This window comes from Pinus tabuliformis, chromosome J (assembly GCF_031772625.1).
Source record: "Pinus tabuliformis cultivar Carrire ecotype Pingquan chromosome J, CPIR1, whole genome shotgun sequence".
NCBI lineage: Eukaryota > Viridiplantae > Streptophyta > Pinopsida > Pinales > Pinaceae > Pinus > Pinus tabuliformis.
Window position 1 is genome coordinate 183,346,732 of NC_142295.1, and position 24,621 is coordinate 183,371,352.

At 34.2% G+C, this 24,621-nt stretch overlaps 1 protein-coding gene across 1 annotated transcript; it reads left to right on the forward strand.

Annotated features, from left to right (window-relative positions):
• The first annotated feature begins 7,483 nt into the window (after nt 1-7,483).
• On the forward strand, nt 7,484-8,254 carry LOC149226289 (protein S40-1-like). The gene has a single exon (XM_089375269.1). It carries the CDS (start codon nt 7,621-7,623, stop codon nt 8,191-8,193), a length of 573 nt encoding a protein of 190 aa, XP_089231395.1. The 5' UTR covers nt 7,484-7,620; the 3' UTR covers nt 8,194-8,254.
• The last annotated feature ends 16,367 nt before the right edge of the window (nt 8,255-24,621 follow it).

Consider the following 24,621-nt stretch of genomic DNA (forward strand, 5'->3'; position numbering starts at 1 on the left):
GTCATGAATTCATGTCGAAACATAAGGATCTAAAATCTTATCTTAGGTTTAACAAGAAGGGTCACTCCCTTCTCACATTAGCTGTCAAAACATCAATTAGGTCTTGCATTCATTATTCATTCAGTTACAAGTAAAAACATCGAAAGACTCATCACTAATAACTGCCATATCACCATGCTTCTAAGCAGCATATAACCAGATAACTAACAATGATAGAACAAGTACATTTAGTCATCAAAAGAAATAGAAACTTAACTCTTATTAAACATAGGCAAAATCCAACCAGGTTCGGGACTTCCACTTACCACCCAACCATACATGGGATGAACCAAATCTATCTTTCATCCAATCACCCCCATGCCATTTCGAAGCCTGAATGTGGGATCTGATGGGATAAACCAATCAATAAACAACCAAGGGAATCCATAGTTTGAACCACCTCCACCCTCACCATACCATGATCTCACCTAAACTGCTGTCGAGATCCTCAAACCAAATCGAGCTTAGATTCCTCAAAATTTCTTCTCCAAATCCTTGAGGAATTTTCTTGCCTCCGCCCTCCAGTTTTACCGTGTATCCCTCTATTACCGGTCAAAGGATTCCTAGTGCTTTGGGAATTTTCCTAAGACCAGTTCAACCATATCCAAAATCTTCCAACAATCGAAAGCTCAAGTCGAGGAAAGTACCATGACACCATGGCTATCTAGAAATTGCAAGACAAGGCTAAAATACACTGTCGAAAAACCGAAAAAAATCCATGCTAATGACAACAAACTAAAAAAATACCAACATGCACATACCATGCATGTCAAAACCAACTAGGAAATCATATGTACAACCTATTACCTGCAAGTATTCCAGCTAAAGCTGTTTGATCCAACTTTTCCTTGCTTCATCCTTTCTTTCTTTTTCTTTCCTTGTCCTTCCTTTTCTTTCTTGCTTTCCTTCTCCTCTTGTTACTCTTCTCCTCTATGAGACTAATTCCAAAACTGAACTAAAGTTTGTGAACTAATCCACAACATTATTTCTATCATTGATGTCTCTATTTTCTTCATTTTCCCATTATTTTCCTTCATTTGCCTCCTCACATGCAACCTGTGACATTTGACCTCCCTTTTCTCCTAATTTCCTTTATTTTCATAAATAAAGTGCCAAAAGTGTCCTTTTTCCTTTTTAACTCCTTTTCCATTGCCTTTGCCAATTTCCCTTTAGCCATAAACACATCAATTAATGCCCACTAGTATATTTTTCCCAACATTCAACTTTGAATAAGTCTCCCTTGACCGTCATCTTATCTTTCCTTCATTAACATTTATTACATGAATTTTTAACCCGAGCCTATTACATTTTACAAGATCAAGGTTGTCGTTGCAAAGGTGTTATCAGTCTCATGATCCTTTGTAGCATAAAATTGTGACAGTTTCATTCATTTCGTTGAAGCATAGGTCGCGTTAAATTTGTGGAAACTATTTGTAAACCTCCACATACATTGTAGAAGGTGTGAGAAGTACTTGGATATTCATTCAACTCTTATTATTTCCATAATGATGAGTCAAAGGCTCAGTTTTGTGTTTCCAAAACCAAGCCAATCCCTAAAGTGAATTTGTTTTCTTATGAAGAGTATAGTACACATAGATTAAAGGAGCCGTGAGGGATTAGTTTTTTCATGGTGAAAATAATTTGTGAGGTATAAGGAGTTAAATATCCTTTTTTGATCGTGAAAGTTAAAAATTGCTAATAAAAAAGTGTGTTTATTAAAAAAGGAAAAATAAAGTTTAGGAAATAGAGATTTGGAAAAAAGGAGAGGTAAGGAGTGCTTTTTGAGGATTTTATTTGGTTGCGTTTTGTTGATTTAAGAAATATATTTTTTCATCATGTCAATTTTTTCGTTGAAACTAATTTGAATGAATCCACCAAACAAGATGGAGGAAATTATCCAAATTGGAAATCAGATATTAGCAATATTAGAGGGAAATAATTTGTGGCCCATAGTGAGTGGGCTGGAGCCCAAACCCACTGCTACTACGACCATTCGAGATTGGGAAAAATGGGAAACAAAAGCAAAGGTGTTTTTATGAATGTCCATTAAGGACAACTTCACTCCTCATATTAGGGACTGTAAAACATCCAAAGAAACATGGGATTCTCTCAAAAGCTTGTATGAAACATCTAATACCAACTAGATTTTGTTCTTAAACATTAAGATTTTGACAATGAAAATAGGGACAAATGAAAGTAGACGAAATTTCATTTCTTGTGTCAAAGAGCTAAGTGATAAGTTAGGAGAATGGTGAAAAGGTGTCCAATACTAACTTAGTCAGCATCACATTTAATGGCTTAGTGCAAGATTATAAAATTTTTGTTTCAAGTCTTTCAGCCATAGAGAAGCTTCCTACTTTTGATGAATTAATAAGCATTCTTCTACAAGAGGAGGAGAGGATGAATACATTCAATTTGGGCTCTAGTAGCTCAAATCTGGCATTGGTAGCTAAGGGTAAACAACCATACAAAGGCAAGCCATGCAACAAAAACAAATGAGGCATGTTTCAAGCAAAGCAGAAAGGTATGGCATAATCTAAATTTCCAACTCATTAAAAGAGAAATGATGATTGTTATTATTGTGGAAAACCTGAGCATCATGTGAAAGGTTGTTATAAAATAAAATATAATCAGTATAAACAGAGAAACATAAGGCATAATGGGAATTTTTTGGACAAAGAAACCTCAATCAATGATGGATTTAAAAATGTTAGATTATTTGTTTCTAATGCTACATTGTCTATTGAGACTAATGATGTGAATGCTTGGTTCATTGATTCTGATGCATCACTCCATGTGTCTTGTAATAAATATTGGTTTGATGAATATCATGAGAATATTGATGGAACATGTGTTTCTACAGGAGATAACAAATCACTTAAAGTTCAACGTTATGGAATAATAGGTGTGTTGTTGCCTAATGGACAAGGGAGACAGATCCAAGATGTGATGTATGTTCATGGTATAAAAAATAATTTAATTTATATTTCTACTATTTCTAATCAAGATATAAAGGTGGAACTTGTCAAATCAAAGTGTGTGGTTAAAGAAATCTAGGATCTCTACATGGTTATTGTGATAGGTAACAGAGTTGGAGGCTTGTATAAGCTAAATGTGACCATGACATGGCATCAAGAATTGACATCTACAAGAATGCCAACAAAAGAGTTATGACATCAAAGGTATGGCCATGTAAATCACAATGATTTAATGATACTTCACAGAAAAACAATAAAAAATGGTTGAAGGTCTTCCTGTTATGAAGAATAATCATGTTGAATGTAAAGCATGTTCAATTGGCAAAAAACATAGAGAGAAATTCCATGTACATGAATAAAAAGGACAAATAGAAATACTTGAATTAATTTAAATTGATGTATGTGGAACTATGAAAACTAGATATCTTTAACGAGCATTCTACATTCTTATTTTTGTTAATGATAGATCCAGATATACTTCGGTCTATTTCATAAGAAAGAAAAGTAATGCTTTTGAGTACCTTAAGGAATTCAAAAACATGGTGGAAAAACAAATTGGAAAATAGATCAAATTCTTAGATCTGATTGGAGGGGGAATACAAATCAAGAGCATTTAATCAATATTGTAAAAGTCAAGGGATTCTACAACAATATACAGTGCTTGATACACCTCAGCAAAATGGAGTTGCTGAGAGGAAAAATAGAACATTAGTGGAATGTGCACCGAGCACGCTTCAAGGTAAAAATATCTCTCATTTTTTTTTGGGTTGAAGCCATTAATATTGTTGTTTATTTAAAAAATATGAGTACAACAAAAAAGTTTAGATCTAAAGACACCTTTTGAAGGATTTTATGGATATAAGCCAAAAGTGAATCATTTAAGAGTTTTTGGATGCAAGGCATTTGCTCATATTCCAAACGATGAAGGAAGAAAAGTTGATGCAAAATCAATTAGGTGCACATTCATTGGTTATTGTGATGATAGAAAACATACAAGTTGTTTGATTCAAGTTCACATAAATTACATGCAAGTAGGGATGTGGTGTTTCATGAGAATGTAGATGAAGGCAATAATATTAGTGCATGCCAAACTAACGATTATGTGAAAATAGAAATAAGTTTTCAATAGGAATAGGAATAGGTAAGGTTCAAGAGTACGAGGAATCTAGCATTCATGACACTCCAAGAAGAGGAAAAAAAACTCCATAAAGTAGAAATAATGATGAAAGTAGTAAAACTCCAAGGAGGACATCACACCAAATTCAACCACCTATAAGGTATAAAGATTATGCATTTATGTCTGATGTGATGAATGTTGTAGAACCCTCAAGTTATAAAGAAGCTAAAGAATATAAAGAATGGAAAGATGCAATGAATAAAGAATATAACTCCATAATGAAGAATGACACATTGGAATTAATAGAATTTCCTAGAAATAAAGTTCCCATAGGATCCAAATGGTTGTTCAAACCAAAATTTAATGCTGATGGAAATATTGACATATATAAAGCTAGATTGGTTGCAAAAGACTATTCAAAAAATGAAGGCATTGATTATGAAGATACTTTTGCACCTATAGCTAAACTTAATACAATTAGACTCATGATTACATTAACTACAAAACAGAATTGGAATACACATCAGTTAGATCTTAATTTTTTTTTCTTGAATGGTGAATTAAAAGAAGAAGTTTGTTTGCTTAATCCTGAAGGATTTGTAAAGAATGGATAGGAGCATCGTGTTTGTAGGTTAAAGAAACCTTTTTATGGTTTGAAACAAGCACCAACATCTTGGTATGTGCAAATTGATTCATTCTTTTATGAAAAAGGTTTTGTGAGAAGCAAACGTGATCCTAACATGTACATCAAGAAAGATGAAGATGGGAACCTTGCCTTCATATCTTTATATGTTGATGATTTTATCATAAGAGACTGTGCATTTAGGTTGATTGAAGAAATTAAAATGTAGTTGTCACATGTATTTGAAATGAAGGATCTTGGTGAGTTCCATTATTGTTTGGGTCTTGAAATTTGGAGGGAATATAGTAAGACAGTCATCACACAAAGCAAAGATGTAAGGAAAATCACTAAAAGATTTCATATGTTTGAATGCAAGACAGTGTCTACTTCTTTGAAACATAATGCTAAGTTGTACAGTGATGATGGATTTGTATCATCAATTGATAGGATATTTGAACTACAGAACCACTACCAACCTAGATATAACAAATTATGTCATCATCCTTAGTCAGCTTATGGCTAAAGCTTGTGAAAGTCATTGAAAAACAACAAAGAAAGTCCTTCAATATTTGAAGGAAACACTTTATTTTGGTATTTTGTAGACTGATGAATCTGATGTTGAGTTGGGAGTGTTTTCAGATTAAGATTGGGCTGGAAATCTTGATGACAAAGGATCAACCTTTGCATATGCATTCAATTTAGGACCCGGGATCCTATCATGGAGCAACACAAAACAACCAAATGTTCCTTTGTCATCCACAAAAGTTGAATACACAGCCTTGACCAATGCAACAAGTGAAGCTATTTGGTTAAGAAGGATTCTTGAAGACATTGGAGAAAAACAAAGAGGACCAACAAGTATCAAACGTGACAACGAGAGTTCCATTAACTTGACAAATAATCGAGTTTATCATGCCAGAATAAAACCTATTGAAGTCCAAGATCATTTTGTAAGGGAAAAGATACAATCAAATGAGATTCATTTAGTCTATTAAAATACAAGTTAGAATGTAGCTCACATCTTTACCAAGCGTCTTAGAAAGACGAACTTTGAAATATGTAGACAACAACTAGGCATGATTGAAAATCCATTTCTCTATTACACAAAGATGTCAAAATAATGTCAAAACGATGAGTCTAGATAATGTTGATGAGTTTTATCCTTGTAGTTAGTGTCTAAGTTATTTGTCATGAGAAATGTTTTATTGATATACATCCCTTATTCTCTCATTATAATTTATTTATTCTATCTAATAATTTTTATTCTAACTCACATAAGCGCTGTACAACCGCTCTACAGTGCCGTATGCACATATACCTATGTTACCATGAAGTGTGTGTTTCCCAAAGATCATTGGAACCCATGTTTCCACACTACCATTTGGAGGAGATGTCTTGTCTTAGTTGTGGCTCATCCTTTAATGCACACGGCTTCTCACAAACCTCGGATGGTTATACAGGTACCGGTAGTTCATTTTATGAGAATAGCGAAAGAAATCTCACTTCTTGTGATCTCTTCAAGTTTCATCAATCTCATACAATACTCTATTGTGTATATAGAGAACCTCATACGTGTCCACATGTGGAATCGTCTATTTCTACAAACGTCAATGATGATTTTGCCAACTATTTATTAAACACATTTTCTTAATCATTAAATTTATTTAAACATGTTTATTACCAAAAATTTAGTTTCACAAAAATAAATAAATATTTTAAATTATATATATATATATATATATATATATATATAATTCTAACAAGAATTATCTAAATGATTGAATAATTAAAATTCTAACAAAAATTATCTAAATGATTGAATAATTCTTTTTAGATAAAATATTATATATCTATATATATAAAAATAATAAATTCAAAATAACAAAATTTATCCGAATGATTGAATAATTCTTTTTAGATAAAATATTATTTAAAATTCAATAAAAATAAAGTAAATTATAAATTCTCAAATTTACATAATTTAAATGTGTCCAAATTTTGCAGAGCATGGAATTCATTTTATATTTAAAAATATAATTTAAATAAAAAATTATCAAGAAATGAATAAGCATTTCACATCAGGACCGATGAAACGTCTATTTTACTCATAAGGCTCAGAATTTATCCAAAACGGAGTTCGATTATGTAGGGATCGTAACGGGTTATAGCATTTTGGATTGTTTCATGTCATTCATCTGATGGATTATAATATTTTGCGTATATTCCGTTGTCAAAATTTCAGTCGAATTTACATCGGAAGCTTATAAAAAATACAAGCAACGTGAGTGTCCTTGTCCAGATAATCAAAATCCTTACAGAATAAATAACGTGACAAAACGCGCCTTAGAGTCAATAATGTATCTTTCCAATGCCTAGGTGTGGCGATTTCTACGACTACTGGGATTTAAATTTTTTATTTTAAGAATATTTTGGAATATCTTTCAAAAATATTCCAGTCAACCAGCTTCAACAACTTCCAACCTTAAAAAAATTAACATTAATTACAGTTAATCTTAGTTTTTGAATTCATTTTCATTTTATTGCATAAAAAACCAATATCATCAATAATTAAACTTGAATTTTGAATTCATTTTATTTTATTTTATTGGTAATCAATTAGGAGTATGATCTCTAGGACATATAAGAGGGGCGCTGTTGGTATTGAATGGGGAGTAACCGATATTGTATTGTTGAAATTAAATCAATTTTAGGAGTTGGGTCAGTGCAATTTTGGTAAAATTTTGTGTGTAGCTAGAAATCTTAGAATTGGGTCAATCTGATCTTATCTTACGAATCAGATTGTTGGGATCTTGAAGAAAACCATAGCAGAAAGCTCTTGGGTTGTCGTGGAAGGGAGAAAATCGATGTTGGGGACGCTTAAGGAAGATAATCATATTTACAAGTTCTTTGAGTTTCAACCATCTGTGGGGATGGAGAAATCTGAAAGAATGGAAGAGTTTAATGAGGATGATATATGGGGAAGTATTGATGCAGAGACCTCCGAGCAGGTTGGTTTTAAGGAAAATGGTTGTATTAGTGTTGCAGTGGGTAGATCCATGGGAAAGGATGTAAATGATGACAATAGCAGGAGATCAGTAAAGATTCACAGGAAGGAATCAAATAATAAAGAGAATAATAAGAGGAGAATGAGGTACCAGTCTTCTACACCTGTGAATATCCCGGAGTGGTCTCAGATGTCATGGGAGGAAAAGAACAATCAGAATCGGTGGAGTACAATTCCTGGGTTAGTTGATGATGATGATAGCAGAGATGATGATGGAGGAGGGGATGGCGAGAGACAGATGATCCCACCTCATGAACTCATTGCCAGGCAACGTGATCGGAGTGGAGTAACTTCGTCCTCTGTATATGAAGGCGTTGGGAGGACACTCAAAGCAAGAGATGCGGTCTGGACTATTACTGGTTTTATTGAATGAAGTATCTTCAATCATTCTCAGACAAAAGGGTTTTGATATACTATATATGGTTGCAATAAATTTATGAAACTTGGATGAAACTTGGATTGAAATTCCAGATTCTTGGGTGTTAGAATTGTAAATCACTCTGCAACTGATATCAATAAAAATTGAGTTTTCTCATTATTATAAGTTGTTTGAGATTTTGGTAGGAATTTGGGTTTTGGACATTTTGTTAAGAATTTGACAAAACAATTTTTAGTAAAAAAATTTATGTTTGACTTTTAAAAATGCACTTTTAACTTGTGGAATATTCAGATATGCTGGATTAAAAAAAAATTCAAAACCCATAAACTTGTGATTTCAAGAAAACCTAACAAATTCTACAGAAAAATATACTGAAAGCACTCTTAAAAACATAAAACAAATTCTACAGAAAAATATACTGAAAACACTCTTAAAAAGATAAAAGATAAACTACGGCATAAAATTTTCTTCTTCCTTGTGTTACTGAAATACTTCAATTCTATAAGTCTGAAAATCGCAAACGATAGCTATACCGTGTTGGGCTTTTGAGGTTTTAACAGGTCAAATATAAAATGTGTATGTTAATATTCAAAGATCTAGCTACAGGGTGCTAAGTGTGCGAGGTTTTGAATTTTTATTTATAGTATTTAAAGGTACAGTTAGCTTTAAACTTCCAGTTAGTCCTGGCATAATTCACCGTGCCACTGCCAAGATTGTTCGAGTTCTTTTTATAGAAGAAATGTGGAAATCAACTAGGACCATTCAAATAGCAGGAATTTTATGGCGATGAAGAGCAGAAATCAAAGGTTGGGATAAAATATGTTATGATTCAACCATTTGTAAAGTTAACTATTTGTTTTGTCATTAAGCTCTCGCATAACAAGAATCTACAATCCAGTTATATTTGGAAGCATTAGGTGTTTTCGCGTAACAAGATTCTACAATCGATTTACATTTTGAAGGATGAGGTATGAGAATTTTGCGTTTCATTAAGCAGATTAGAAAAAATACGTTATGAATTAGGATAAGATTTGATGATAAGGTTGTATAGTAAATTATATTTTATTGCCACGGCTGTGTGAGTTGGCGATGTTATTTTTAATTTTTAAGGAAAACAAGTGTTTAAGCATTTTCGAAGGTTAGTTAAGTAAATTAACAATCAATGTAGATTTCTTGTTGGCGCTAAACTTGGTTAAAGAGATGGAAATCCTTAAGATTGTGATATTGTGGGACTCTTTCCTCACAATTCAAAATTTATATAGTGGTTGTTTTTTAAAGGACAATGAACTTAAACAATTTTTTTACAAAAGTTAGGGTGCCTTAAAACATTTTCACCTTAGGATTTTTTTTCATAACCTAAGATCTAAAATATATTGCAGTTTATAACCAAGCAAATATTGCGTGCCTATTAAAAATGGCTGAGACGAACATCAATGGCTCCTCTAGATGGAGAAATGTAACATGGCTATGTCCTCTTCATTGTTAGCATTAATTACATTTATTAAAGCTTCATTACAAGCCCATTCAAAAAATGAATTGAGCAATAAGAAAGTCTCTTTTCAAATCCCCTTCCTCTTGCATACTAGCATTAACTATATAGTTTATGGATCAAATGGTTAGCATTTCAAATGGAGTGGCAATGTGACACACCCCCTCACCACCCATAGACCTCACTAAGGGTGAAAGGGAGGCTTGTTACTAAGATGATCCAACCTCCAAGGTACAATTATGGAGATGGGGTCTAATTTTTTTTTCTCTTTTCCAAGTTTTTCCAAACTCAAAACCAATGATACCCTTACGTTTGTTTGGTCAAGGCCTTTCCAATGATATAAAATTAGCCTCAATCCACTTCCTAGATTGAGAGTTATGACCATTTAACATCTACCCTCTCAAACTTGGTCATGACCTCTTGGCCTACCATGTGGCACCCATGTGGTCTCAACATGGTGCCCATATGGTTGTTTGGATGAGCACCCCAAAATTCTTATGGGGTTGCACATATTATCTATTTTTTTAAATCTCATCAAGTTCCAAAACATTGTAGCTATATGTTTTCATTGACTTGATATCATTTCTTTCATAATTTTGAAACAAAATTATGTTATAGAAAAATTCGTAGTATTTTTAAGATTACTTTTGCTTCCAATCCACATTTTAAGAGTATGAAAAATTTATGTGCTAAATCTCTTCTAAAAGCCCATTTTCATGATTTTTCTAAAAAAAAAACCAACAATTTCTAATATTTTATTCACCGAAATTCTAATAGATGCTTTTTTTAACCTTCAAAATCACCAAAAACTTGATAAAAACTATGTAAAATTACTAAAAATTTAAACTTCTAAACATTTAATATTTTTAATATTAAGTATGAATAATAATCACTAAAGTTTCTACACTTTAATAAAAAATTCCATTATTAAATTTTTACATATTTGGGAGTTCCTTATATTATTAGAAATTTATCATCAAAATTAACAACTTTCATGCTATATATCTTCCTTCATTTATTTTAAAATTAAAAAAATATATCTGAAAGACCAATGTCATACACCGTGGAAGAAAACTTAAGATTACATCTTCAATTTTATTGATAATAACAAGTTCTATTAAGTTATTTAACTTACGAGAACGATGATTACATCTCCCAGTAATTAAGGACGTGTGTTAAGAAAGGTAGGAAAGGAAGGAAAATACATGCAATCTAAATGAAGAAATTTCTTCCTTCACATGTAGCCATATTTAGAACTATTTGATACCTGAAGATTGAAAGTTTCATATAGGATAACCTATGTTAGAATTGCTAAAAACAAAAGTGTTTCAGTATTACAATGTATGCGATGGACTAGTAAATAAAGGAACAATCTATGAAGATGAGCATGCATGAATTGAAGCTTTCAATTGGCTAGATATGTGGTTATTACATAGCCCTTTTGTTATTATTCATAAGCATGCATGAATTGAAGCTTTCAATTAACAAGATGTGTGGTTATTACATAGCCATTTTATTATTATTTTAGAGTTTATTGAATATGCATATTACATTGATTTTTTTATAGTTATTTCTGTTTTATTTAATAATTAAACTAGTTTGATTTTATAAATAAAAATATTGTATTCTTTAAAAAGGATTTTTGGCTTTCAAGTAATTGAAGTGGATAGGATAATCATGTAAGCTTAATTTAAAAACTTGTTGGATTAAATGAACTTTTGGGTTAAATATTGTTCTATGTAATAGTATTTCTTTGCAGATGGGTTTTTCTTTGAAGTGATGTAACAATTTGTTGGATTTAGCAATTGGTTTATCTTTACTCCTCTTTTTCTTACTTTTTATCTATTTTATCTTTAATAGCTAAATTTTTTTTTATCCAATATCTTATCTTTTGATTTAGGCACACCAAATCTTTTTGTCACTCCCAACTAAGTGTTGCTTGCATTTGAAAGAAGAATGGCTCTTTTGGGTGTTATAACTAACAATACGTTGCAAAAAATGCTTACAGGATTACCCAACTAGGCTAGGATGTTGTTACTCCACTATCTTCATAATGATGTTACTCCAGGTTGATATGATGTTGTTACTTCAAGATGGAAAGATGTTGTTACTCCAAATTTTCATGATGTTATTACTCCAGGCTGACATGATCATTGTTACTCTAGTATTCCACTTTGTTGTTACTCAAACATATCCAAGTGACATTATTTTTCCACATTGTTATTTTCGAATCCTCGATATTATTTTTGGGTAGTTGTATTGTACATTATTACCTAATGTGGTCAACATGGTTTGTTGTGTTAATGGGGATCCAATTCTCCTAAACGATGTGGCCAACTTGGCCATGGTTGTTACAGTCTCAATGTTTTTAGTCATTTGATAATCAAGTTGTTAGTCTATAAATAACTTTATATCTATTTTTTATGTAATTGTTATTAAAGAAATCTCAATTAAATTTATTTGGATAGCTTGAGAATCAAAAGATTCTCAAGGCTGACCCTATTTCGATTGATTGCTAGGATTAGATGTAAGGGAAAATCATATAAAATGGGTTCTCCTTGCCTCAAGAAGGGAGCTAGCATTATTTTCTATTTCATCTAGGTGGGTCTCTAAAAAAGTACCAGTGGCATGGTAAGAAGGCTCAAAAATCAAAGTGGTAGAATCTGGGTAAAATTAGCGTCAGATCAAATTGCTCATCATCTTGATTCCAACAATGTGAACGACACTCAAATTTGAGCTCATACGAAGAAGTTAGAGCAATTCAAAGTTCATGTTTGACTTGGATAGGTGGCAGGAGAAGATGACGTGGTAGAACTCTTAGTGAATGGGGAAGCAACAAGTGGAAGGCCGGCATTGGCCTTGCATATTGTAGATCGCAGAAGGAAGAGGTCATTGTGGCTTAAGAAAATTGGCCACAAGAAACTCACGGTTCTCATGCGATAAATTGCAATCATGGATCGCGAGGGAAAAGTTCAAGAATCTGCCCTGGAGCAAGCTAGGCTACGATGCGATATATCACAATGACAAAGTCAAGTTGCGATTTGCGATATCGCAATCAAAATTCGCAAAGGGAAGCAGTCGCATAGAGTACCACCCTGGTCTCATAGATTTCGATTTGCGATGATTCTTCTAGACCCGATAGATTATGTATTGTGGTCTAATAGCCCATCGAGTCCACCTTTATCATAGACCGCTTGTTGTAAACGCATAATTTGGTCCGCTAATATAAACCGCCAATTGAAAATGGGGATTCAAATGTCGATGTTAAAACCCACCGAGATTAATATGTGGTTAAGAGGTTCTAGAGGTTTTTCCATATATGAAATGTTTGTCACCTACATGCTATCCCAGGCCCCTGAATCTTGGTGTTGGAACCACCACTTTCTAAACTTGTCATTTGTTCAAGAACTGCCAGAGGATTGAGGAGTTAGCCACTAGCTTATAGAAGGGACTGTTTGCATCAGAAAAAGTCAGAGACTAGCATAGTTCAAAAACCATTGAACAACAATAACCTGACCTGGTAGCAGGCTGGAACCTTGACGTAAACATCAAGGAGGTTCCGAGGGGGTGCATAAGATTCATTTCTCTAAATTGGGTGTTCAAATTTTAGTGGTACTGTCTGTTTCTGAAGCGGGCTCTCCATTCTTCATCCATCTTCTAGCTTGGAGGTATAAGGATTGTAAATGAATGTTTCTTGTACTTTCTCCATTTTTATGCCACTTAATGAAAGAAGGCCTACCCACTATTGAGCAGGGCCCAAAGACATAGTCCAAATTGGATGAAGTCCATAATCAAATCTTTGTTTCATGGTTTCATGCTTATTTTGTTATTTCCGCATTGTTTTATGTTCTTTTAAGTTGCATGGTTAATAAGTTCTATCTCATGTAATTATGATGCATCTATAAGTAAAAGATCTTAGATCAAGTTTGGTATCAGAGCCCATCTTTGTGATGTGAATTGCATCAGTATATGATAACTCAAAATAAGTTGTGAAAAGGCAAAGGAATGCTTAAGTCCTCTGATCCCAAAGAAGGATGTGCACAACGAAGAAGAAACATTGCAAATGAAGAAGCTCCTTGGGAAGAGGAACAAAATTTGCACAAGGTATTCTACAATATGGTAGAGAAAGTGGACAAATTGTTTTTAGAGTATGAGAAGGCACTTGGGCACGAGAAGAAAGATGTCAATGACAATGGATCAACAAATCATGAAGATGGTGGAGAAGATCCTCCTCCCTCTCCTTCTTCAAGCGATATTTCTCATCACTCTAATCATAATTTCAAGCATACATCTAAGAAACCATTCTTCAAGCTAGATGTAAAGTTTGACCTACCCATGTACAATGGAGAGTGTAGTGCAGAAAAACATAATAATTGGATAAGACAGATAGAGGTTTACTCCCATATTTAGCATATCGAAAAATATGAGGCAAATTTATAGTTATCATCTCTTCGGCTGAGTGTAACTGCACTCGTTTGGTGGGAGAGAAAAAGGTCAGGTAACCTTCTTTCCTCTTGGTCCAATTTTATTTCTGCATTAAAAGACCAATTTTACCCTTTGGGTTATAAACAAAAGGCACTAATGGAATGGAAATATCTAAGTCAAGGTAAAGGTCAAAATTTGCAAAGCTTCACTGAAGAATTTCAGAAGCAACCATGGAATTTGCGCATCTCATTAGATTCGCCTAAGACTGTAACTAAGTATGTTGGTGTGCTACATAGTTACATAAGACACACATTGTTATTATTGTAGCCTACTATGATTGATGCGGCCAGCGTAAAGGCCATTCATCTTGATATCCAAGGCAAGAATGATAGAGATGATCAAGCCAAGATAACATCGTTCAACCCTCAGCATGGCAAATTCCAGAAGAAAGGCGAGGGGAATGATAAGAAGACCATCGTAGCCAAGAAAGGGGAAGGAGAAATGCCATCTTACACTCATTACGAGAGATAATTTCATGAAGAGGACCATTGTTGGAAGCTACATCCAGAGCTAAGGTCAAAGAGATTCAGCAGAAAGGGAAAGCAAAAGATAGTGGAAACAATACAACATGACCTTGGATCAGATTCTAGCAACGAGAAATTGATCACAACCATGGGTGAAAGACATAACCTTTATGTCAGTAAGAATTATGATTAAAATGAAAGTACTATTTATTTGAATGATCCTATAAGTAATGAGCGAAAGAGAGTAGAATTATTCCACATTATGGTTATTACAAAATACATAAAGGTGGAAACTTTGCTCGATTTAGGTTCCCAAGAAAATTTAATCTCAGAGTCCTTAGTGAAAAAGTTAGGCCTCGAAACTAAGCCTCATCTGAGTCCATACCCACTTGGTTGGGTAAGCGATAAAGAAAAATTGCAAGTAACCAAGTAGTGTAGGGCCAGATTTGTTATTGCTTCCAAATTAGTTGATGAGGTAGAGTTAGATGTTGTGCCTTTGGATATCTATGGAATTATCTTGGGAAGTCTATATTGATAATGAAAAAAAGGAAATTTTCTTTGGGAATGAAAATAAATACCACCTCATGAAGGATGGGGTAGAATATATAGTCAGAGCTCATCATACAAAACTCACTACTAGCCTTGTAAGTGCAAGAAAAATTAAACGACTAGTTAATTCTAGCAAAGGGTGCATTCTCATGGTAGTGAGAGTGAAAGAGGTCAAGATGATTAACGCTTTAAAAGGTTTTGATCCTCATCATAAGGAAGAATTGTTTGAAATTATTTGTGACTATGATGGATTGTTTCGGGAACCGAGAGGATTGCCCCAAAAACGGGAAATTCAACATGAGATATATTTAAAATAGGATCCTCATTTACCAAATATTGTCATGTACACGATGTCTTCTATCGCGATGGAGGAGACCAAGAAATAGGTGTAGGAGTTGCTAAATCAAGGGGTCATCAGACCGAGTTCTTCTCAGTGCGGCTCACCGATCGTGTTGGTTCTACAGAAAGATAGAACATGGAGAATGTGCGTAGAATAAGGGTGCTAAAAAAATTACGGTGAAGAATCAATACCCTCTCCCTGGTATTGATGAATTATTAGATCAGTTGAAAATTTTTATCTATCTTACAAAACTGGATTTGCATAGTGGAAATCACTAGGTTAGAGTTGCAGAAAAAGACATTTGGAAGACTGCATTCAAAACCGATCAGGGGTTGTTTGAATGGATGTTGATGCCATTCAGACTAACCAATGCTCTGACCATGTTTATGAGAGTAATGAATGATCTGTTTAGGGCTTTTCTTGATAATTTTGTGCTTTTATATCTAGACGATATTCTTGTTTAGAGTAGGACATGGGAGGAACATGTATGTCATGTGAGGAAAGTGCTTGATGTTCTGAAAAATGTAAAATTTTATGTAAAACTATCAAAGTGTGAGTTTGGGAATACCTCTCTCATTTATTTAGGTCAGAGAGTGGGTAATGGGAAATTGAAAATAGATCCCTCTAAAGTAGATGTGATTATGAAGTGACCCGAGCCCACAAATGTTACAGAGGTCTGAAGCTTTTTGGGTGTGGTACAGTATTGGAAAAGGTTCATTGTGAACTTCTCTATTATCACATCCCCCTTACACGCATTGACAAGTGTGAAGAGATCCTTTCAGTGGGGAGGAAAGTGGCTGAAATCCTTCAACATGCTGAAAGAGAAGATCACCACAGCACCAGTGCTAGCCTTACCAGACCTTCAACAACCTTTTGATATTGAAACAGGTGCCAGTGGATATGCCATAGGTGTTGTATTGATGCAACAAAGGAAGCCTGTATGTTACCATTCAAATACTTTCTCCCAGGCTGTTGTGAATTATCCCACGTATGATAGGGAGTTGTACGCCTTGGTTCAGAGTGTAAAGAAGTGGGAACACTACCTAATTGGCAAGGAGACCACCATCCATATGAATCAACAGTCCTTGCAATACCTTCAATCAGAGACTAAGCTTTAACAAGCCTGTCATTTCAGATGGATGGGATTCCTCCAAGAGTTTCATGTGGTAATAAAATTCAAGAAGGGCGCCAAAAACAAAGTAGCAAATACACTTTCTCACCCTTCTATTTCTTCATCTGTATTTTTGCAAAATGCTTCTTTATCCTTAGAAAGTTATCGGGAACAATATGCTAATGATGATGATTTTAAAGAGATTTATGCAAAACTAACTCGTGGATCGCAGGTGGAAAATTATTATTTGCAGGGAAAACTATTGTATCACCTTGGAAAACTGTGCATACCCATTAATGAAAGGGTACATGTAATATGAGAGGCTTATACCTCTCTTGTGCTTGGTCATTTTGGGGTTGAAAAAACTTTATGTCATTTATAGAGGTTTTGTTTTTTGCCTCATATGAAAAACATTGTAACCCTTTTTTTTAAAGGGTTGTGTCTTGTGTTATGTTTAAAAGCCCTCTAATAGAAAAATTGAGCTCCACACACCACTCCCTATTCTGATTCGACCATGGGAAGGCATGTCCATGGATTTTGTAGGTGGTTTTCCTATGTCTAGGAAAGGTCACGACTATTCTTATGTCGTTGTGGATCGTTTTAGTAAAATGTGTATTTTAATGCCTTATAAAAGATAGGTCACTGTTGAGAAGACTTCTTATCCTTCATTTCAGCATGGTTAGTTCCATTTTTGGTTTCCCACATCTATTGTGTCAAATCGAGACTCTCACTTTCTTGGAGAGTTCTGGACCAACTTGTGGAGAATGATGGACACTACGCTGAAAAGAAGTACGAAATCTCATGCATAGACCGATGGGTAGATAGAGGTCATAAACCACAACGTGGTACATGTGTTACGAGGCTATTGTGGAAAACATACCAAGTTGTGGGATGAAACACTTCCTTATGTGCAACATGTATACAATCAAGAAACACATTCATCCACACAAAGATCATCGTTCAAGACATGTTTTGGTTATCTACCAAGGAATCCCTTAGATATGTTCTTTGGGAAAGATGAGGATGGAAATGGACGAGATGATAGGGGAAAATCACAGAATTTTATTCAGCGGATACTGGTGATTCATCAAGCAGAACAAGAGTAGTTGGAGAAGAGTTGGGCTTGGTATAAAGCTACACATGATAAGCACCGAGTTGACCACTAGTTTCAAGTTGGGGACAAGGTATGGATCCACATCAGCAAGGATAGAATGATGGGAGAATGGAAGAAATTGAGACCCATTCAATATGTTCCCTTCACTATATTTGCAAAGATTGGAGACAATGTTTTTCATCTTGACTTGCTCGCTTATATGGAAATGGACTCAGTAGTGAATGTTGAAATCATGAAGCTTTATGAACCTCCATTGGTTATGGATACCAAAGAGGTTGCATAAATTCCTAGAGTGGATGATTTTACACCAGAGTATCTAGACAAGTTTCTCGAAGATATCATATTCGAAAGGAAAACCAGAACTTCAGGACGAGGAGATGTGAAGTACATTCGTGTGGGATTCAAAGGAATGCATCTAAGTAAATCTAGACAGATGGAGAAAGAAAAAGTGAGGGAGAAATTTCCTCATTTTCCAGTTGGCTAAAAGATATTTTGGTGGTCCAAAAGCTCTAGTGGGGAGGATTGATCCAAGGGGATCTATAAAAATGTACCAGTGGCATGTTAAGAAGGATAAAAAATCAAAGTGGTATAATCTGTGTAAACTTAGCATCGGATCAAAGTGCTCATCATCCTGACTCCAACAGTGTGAACGTCACTCAAACTCGAGCTCATATGAAGAAGTTAAAACAAGTCAAAGTTCATGTTTGACTTGGACAAGTGGCAGGAGAGGATGACGTGGCAGAACTCTCAGCGAATGAGGAAGCGTCAAGTGGCAGGCTCCCACTGGCCCTGCATATTGCAGATCACAGAAGGAAGTGACCATGGCTCAAGAAAATCAACCCCAAACAAGTCAGTGTTGCGATGCGATAAATCACAATCGTAGATCGCAAGAAGGTAAGAGTTAATGAATTGGCCCCGAATCAAGCTAGGTTACGATGCTATGTATCGCAATCGCAAATTCAGGTTGCAATTTATGATATCACAATCAAAGTTCACAAATTGAAGCAGTTGCATAAAGTGCCACCCTAGTCCCACAGATTGTGATTTGCAATCATTCTTCCTGTCTTGATATATTATGTACTCTGGTCTAACAGCCCGTCAGGCACGCCTTTATCATAAGGCGCTTGTTGTAAAGGCATGGGTCTATCCACCGATAATAATTGCTAGTTGAAAACATTGATTCAAGTGTCAATGTTAAGAGCCACTGATGGTTAAGAGGTTCTGGAGGTTTTTCCATATATGAAAGGTTTGTCACCTATATGCTATCTTAGGCTCGAAAACCTTTGTGTACGAACAACTTCTTGCTAAACTTGTTGTTTATTCAGGAACTGCCTAAGGGCTGAGAAGTTAGCCACCATCTTATATAAGGGACTGTTCACATCAGAAAAATGTAGAGACTGGCATAGTTCAAAAACCATTGAACAATAGTAACCTCACCTGGTAGTAGGCCAGAACCTCTCCTTGAGTAACAAGGACGTTTTGAAAGGGTGCATAAGCTTCATTTCTCCTATTTAGGTGTTCAGATAAGCGATTCTACATGATTTTTCACCAGGATTTCAGTGGTACTTTCTATTTCTGAAGTTGGGCTCTCCATTATTTGTCCATGTTCTATCTTGGAGGTATAAGGATTGTAAATGAATGTTTCTTGTACTATTTTATCTCTTTTTATACCACTTAATGAAAGAAGGCATCCTGACTATTGAGAAGGGCCTGGAGACGTAGTCCAAATTGGATGAACTCCATCATCAAATCTTTGTGTCATGGTTTCATGATTATTTTTTTATGTCCACATTGTTTTATGTGCTTTTAAGTTCCATGGTTAATAAAATATATCTCATGTAGTTCTGATGCATCTATAAGTAAATGATCTTGGATCACTATCTAACTATGAATATGTTATTTTCCTTTACCATTAATGCAAGGCTCAATAAGTTCATGGATCATTTTATGAATTACTGTGTAATTTGTAGGTTGTGAGTTTTCCTCCAGCTCCCTACTAAGCAAGAAGAGCCCTCCTATTTAGCAAGGCTTGTTGTGAATATACAAAATAACATAACTATTTGTTTCATTAACTTGTGGATTATGAGTTAGATTTTTGGAATTGAAATCAATATTTGTTATTAATTTTTTGTGTGATTAACGTATTGTTATTACTCATGACATTTTGCAGGAGTTCTTGAATATATGTCATTCTTACTTAATTTTAGCCATCATAAGTCTTTAATCAATTGTATTGTTACTATTGTTACTTCCTTTTGCTACAGATTGCTATGGTTTATTACTATTGTAGAGTGTTGATTAAGTTGTTGTTACATATTGATTACTATTTCTTACTCTTACTTGATTCATGTTGCTAATTATTGTTATAGGTTACTATTATGTAGTGTTATTACATGTAGCTAATATTGTTTAGTAATGATTTCCTTTACTGTTTCAAGCCCAACATTATTGATGTAGTTACAATAGTAACATCTCAATTTTCTAATTGGTTATGTCACTTGGAATTGGTGAACGATTTCTAATTGATTGTGTATTTCATTTATGTAAGTGAACATCTGATTGTGCTCACTAACTGAGTCTCAATTCCTTTCTGTCAATAGTGATGGAATATTGTTTCCATCCTGTAAAGAGTAATTTACATTCCTAGAACTGAGCGCAGAGTGCTTTCCTTTTCATGCAAGTGTGATTTTCAACATTGAGGTTTTAATTCCAAAATGGAAAGAAGTGTTCTTTTAATTTCTACAATTGTGGAACAATTTACACTAAGCACTAGAATTTGATTGTGGGATGTGTCTGATTTTGTGGAATCATGATAGAAGAAAGTACATTAGGAATTAGTTAATATTAGTTAATGATTGCTTCCTCAACATACTATGCACAATAGGCTTGAAATAAGAAGACCTATCTTGGTCAATAATTTATGTTAACTGGTTGTATAGTTTTTAATAGGATAATGAAATTTCCCAACGTTTTAGCACTATTATCGAGGAGGTTATTAAACTAGAAGAAAACACAGTTGGCATTGTTTTCTTATGCAAATTAAGATATGTAGAATTCATGAATAAAGAAGAAGAGAAATGCAGTGATCCAAAAAATGCTAATTGTGTGGGAAGAAGGGGATGTGGAGGAATGATAAATAAATACATAGGATGGGTAAAATTTACTAGGAAATAATTTCAAAAGTAGAAGTAGAATCATCTACTCCAAGGGTGAAATCTCAGAAAATAGTATCACATAAATAATCCACTTTCAGAACAATTTCTGAAAGGATGGAATATTGGGTGAGATGTAATTCCATGAAACCTCTATCTCATAAGAAAGTCTGAGGATATTTGAACCATTTGCATTAGTAGAAGGTGAATACCAAGACTTTCCTGAAGAGTATGGGGGTAGAGATGGACATTATTTGGAGGACTGAGACCCAAGTATGAAAATTAGTATCCCCTTGATAATTTTATTCCAGAATTAGGGAGTGTTGTAGGAAAATAAAAAAACCATCAGTAGACACTTCATAGTTAGGAAAACTTATTGAAGGATAGTCAGTTCTTGAAGTAAATTTGAAAGAACCCAAAATTTTCGGAAAAGCTAGATGGTTATGATGATACCATTTATACCTTCAAATTACCCATATGGAACCTTTCAAGACAAGCTTGTTGCTAGCATGGTGCTAGTTAGGTTGGAATTGCTGTTAAAAAGTCACCATGCTTATGCATTATGATCAGGTGGTTGCAGAGGTGTTGTATAAAAGCTTGTGATGATGGTCTTCTGTTTATAGAGGAGTTGCAAGAGGATGCAGAGGTTGGACAAGATTTGGAGGTGCATGGCAAGGTGATGTAGAAATGTGGCATATTTTTTGGCAGAGCACCTATGATTTTCCTTAAATTAGCACATTTTCACAAGAGAGTTAACTAGCACAGAGTGATGATTCAACATATTTGCTTGGTGCTGATTTTGTCCATGTGGTTATCATCCTAGCGAGCTAGACTTATCCCCGCGATGATGCCTATAGGTCAAGAAAATTAAAGTACCATGGGAAAGACCATCAAATTTACCAAGAAACTACTGTGATCAAGGGCAATCAAAGTCTATTTAATCCAGTCAACAAAATCCATCAAAACATCAACGATTTTTCCTATGGTAATCATAAGGTGGAGAGACTATATATACCCAAGGAGACATGTTTGATGGTGCACACTGGGAAGATTTGTTTCTTGACTCTAGAATTAGTGATATTCATATTCTTTTATAAATGTTATCGTTTGTTCTAAAACAGGTTTAAGAAAGTGAAAATGACCATTTGCCTTGAACCAACTAGTTCTGCAATCATTTACTATAGTCGAGTAGAGGATTTAACATGTCAGTAATCCAAGACTTCCACAATGATTCATATTGTTATATATTTCTGGAAGGGAACTGTGTGATATAAGTGATCTATACAATGTTTCGGATGCGAACTCCATCCATGATCAAGGACCAAAGACAACCTTGAGAGTAAACGAGTGTTGGAGTGCCTTTATATAGGAACCTATCTGGATTATGTATTCGTTGAGTAACAGTTAAGAGGTTGAGATAATATTAGAAATAATATTTGATTAGTTAATTATGGGCCAAGAGTTGAATAAAAAGGATAAGGAAGTTAGAATTTTGACTAAAGGAGGAAGGAGGAGATAGTTGAAATCTATGTTAAATTTAGGATAGTAGATTAACAATTAATAGATAGTTAAAACTTTCAATAAATAATTAAAATTAAAGAAAAAATATAATATCTAAGAATGGAGATTTTGTTGAAATTTTTTGACCAGTTCCTTCGTTCATATAAATAAAAATGATAGAAATTGAGTAATTAAGGAACATGATTTGAATACGCAGGACTCGGAGAATTATGTTAAAAATAATTAGTGAGATATAGTTATTTAAAATTAATTAGAGGATTGAAATTACTTAAATAATTTTTTAAGATTGGAACGTGGATAAATTAATGCTATTTTAAGATTATAATGTGATTTCCAGTGAAAAATCTTCTCAAAAGATTGATATGGATCACAAAAGCTTAAATTCAACAAGATGACAACTATTAATAGTTCAATAAAGAATTTCATATTTGATGGATAGAAATTAGAGCTGGAAAATTGAAGAAGTTAAGAATTAAGGAAGAGAGGTAATAATAAATTTTTACAGGGTTAAGAGGAAAAAGAAACTTTGAAGATGAATAGAAATTTATTCAAGAGATAAAGATAACATCATTTAATTAAATTGGCCAACAAGAGGGAGAAAAAAAGGGGAGGTACAATGGAAGGGGGATAGGTATTAGGGTCAAGAGTCATGGGTGAGATGGTAGATGAAAGGTTTGCAGGATTGGTTGAGCCTGTAACCATCTTCCCTATTAAAATTATCAGGATTTTTCTCTATTTTGACGGCTTCTCATATAATGTGAGAGTGGTAAAAAGGGTAGGAGCAATAATTTTTTATTGATTGAAACAAATTAAGTGCTTGGATTTAAATGAGTTCTCTATGATGACAGACTTTGACAGATGGTTATGGTTGTTGTCAGCATATGTTCCTTGAGGAGAGATTTGAATGGATGACCCATTTAACCAATATAATGTTTACCGAAACAACACTGGATTTTATAAACCCCTGTTCCTAGCATTGGATTAGATAATTCTTTGGGTGAAGAGAACAATTTCTTGAGAGTTTTGTTGGGTTTGAACATGGCTTTTATGGTTTTCTTAGCCAAAATATCGATGGTCCGTTTAATGTAAAGGAGGGTAACTTGGCCACAAGAGGGAGAGGGGTCCGGTTTTCTAGGTTTAGGGTGAGTAACAGAGTAGAGTGCTTTGGATGTCTGACCATAAGAATAGCCATTGGCTTTGAAAGACTTGACAAGATGGGAATTTTCAGCTGAGAGAGATTGGGGGGCGGAGATCTTTAAAGTTCGTGAGAAGAGGATTTTGAGAAAACCTGACTTTTGGGATGGGTGGTGATGAGAACATGCATGGAGATAACATGTTCTAATCCAAAGTGTTAGTGTTGTATCCATAAGTGCCAAATTATTGCAGGATTGATTTCACGAGTGTGCAAGGGCCCAGATGTAATTGAGCATTCAGTGAACTCAAGGAAAACCGTTTAGAGATATCATGGTTTGGTTTTGGTATAAAAGTCATCTTTTTACATGTTAGAAATAAGAATTCTTTGGAATATCATTATAGTTCTAGAGAAATTGAATATTATCGAACCCTTTACAGTTCTGATTGGTCAAACATTTGAAAGAATTTTAATTGTTGAAGGTTCTCTTAGATTTGTTAGTGAATGTGCACCATATAATAGTGATAATGGTTCTTATCTATTCTATCATACAATTAACACACCTTACATTTATCTAGTGAAACTATAAGAGCTTAAGCATCAGGTTGAGACTAGTGTCCATTTTGGTATGGTTAGTAGAGGTTTATGGTAGAAAATAGTATAACAAATGTGCCTTATCTTGTTCTGAAGAGACTGTCATGAGGATTTTTGTAGGGATTAGAAACAATTGTTTATTGATCTTCATGTTTATATACATCGATGCTAGTGATCTGTCTCTATGACCTTGTAAGCTTGATTATTTGATTTGTTGCTATTATAATGGACAAATCCTTGTATTGAAAGAGGTATGGAAATATTTTCATGCTACTGTAGTTGTTGCAAGGGTTTGAGAGTCATCAGTGAATGCATAATATTGTTTTCAATAAGAGATTGTTTTATGCATATATCAACAGCTTGTTCACTAGAGAAAGGCTTCCCTAGACATTGTTTAGTGTTACCATTGAATAATATCTTCTACATGTTAGCTAAAAGATGTATTATATTAATTTTTTTCTTATGAGTCTT

What these genes read in the sequence shown, in the direction of transcription:
- LOC149226289 (XM_089375269.1), top strand. Translation starts at nt 7,621, where the DNA reads ATGTTGGGGACGCTTAAGGAAGATAATCATATTTACAAGTTCTTTGAG.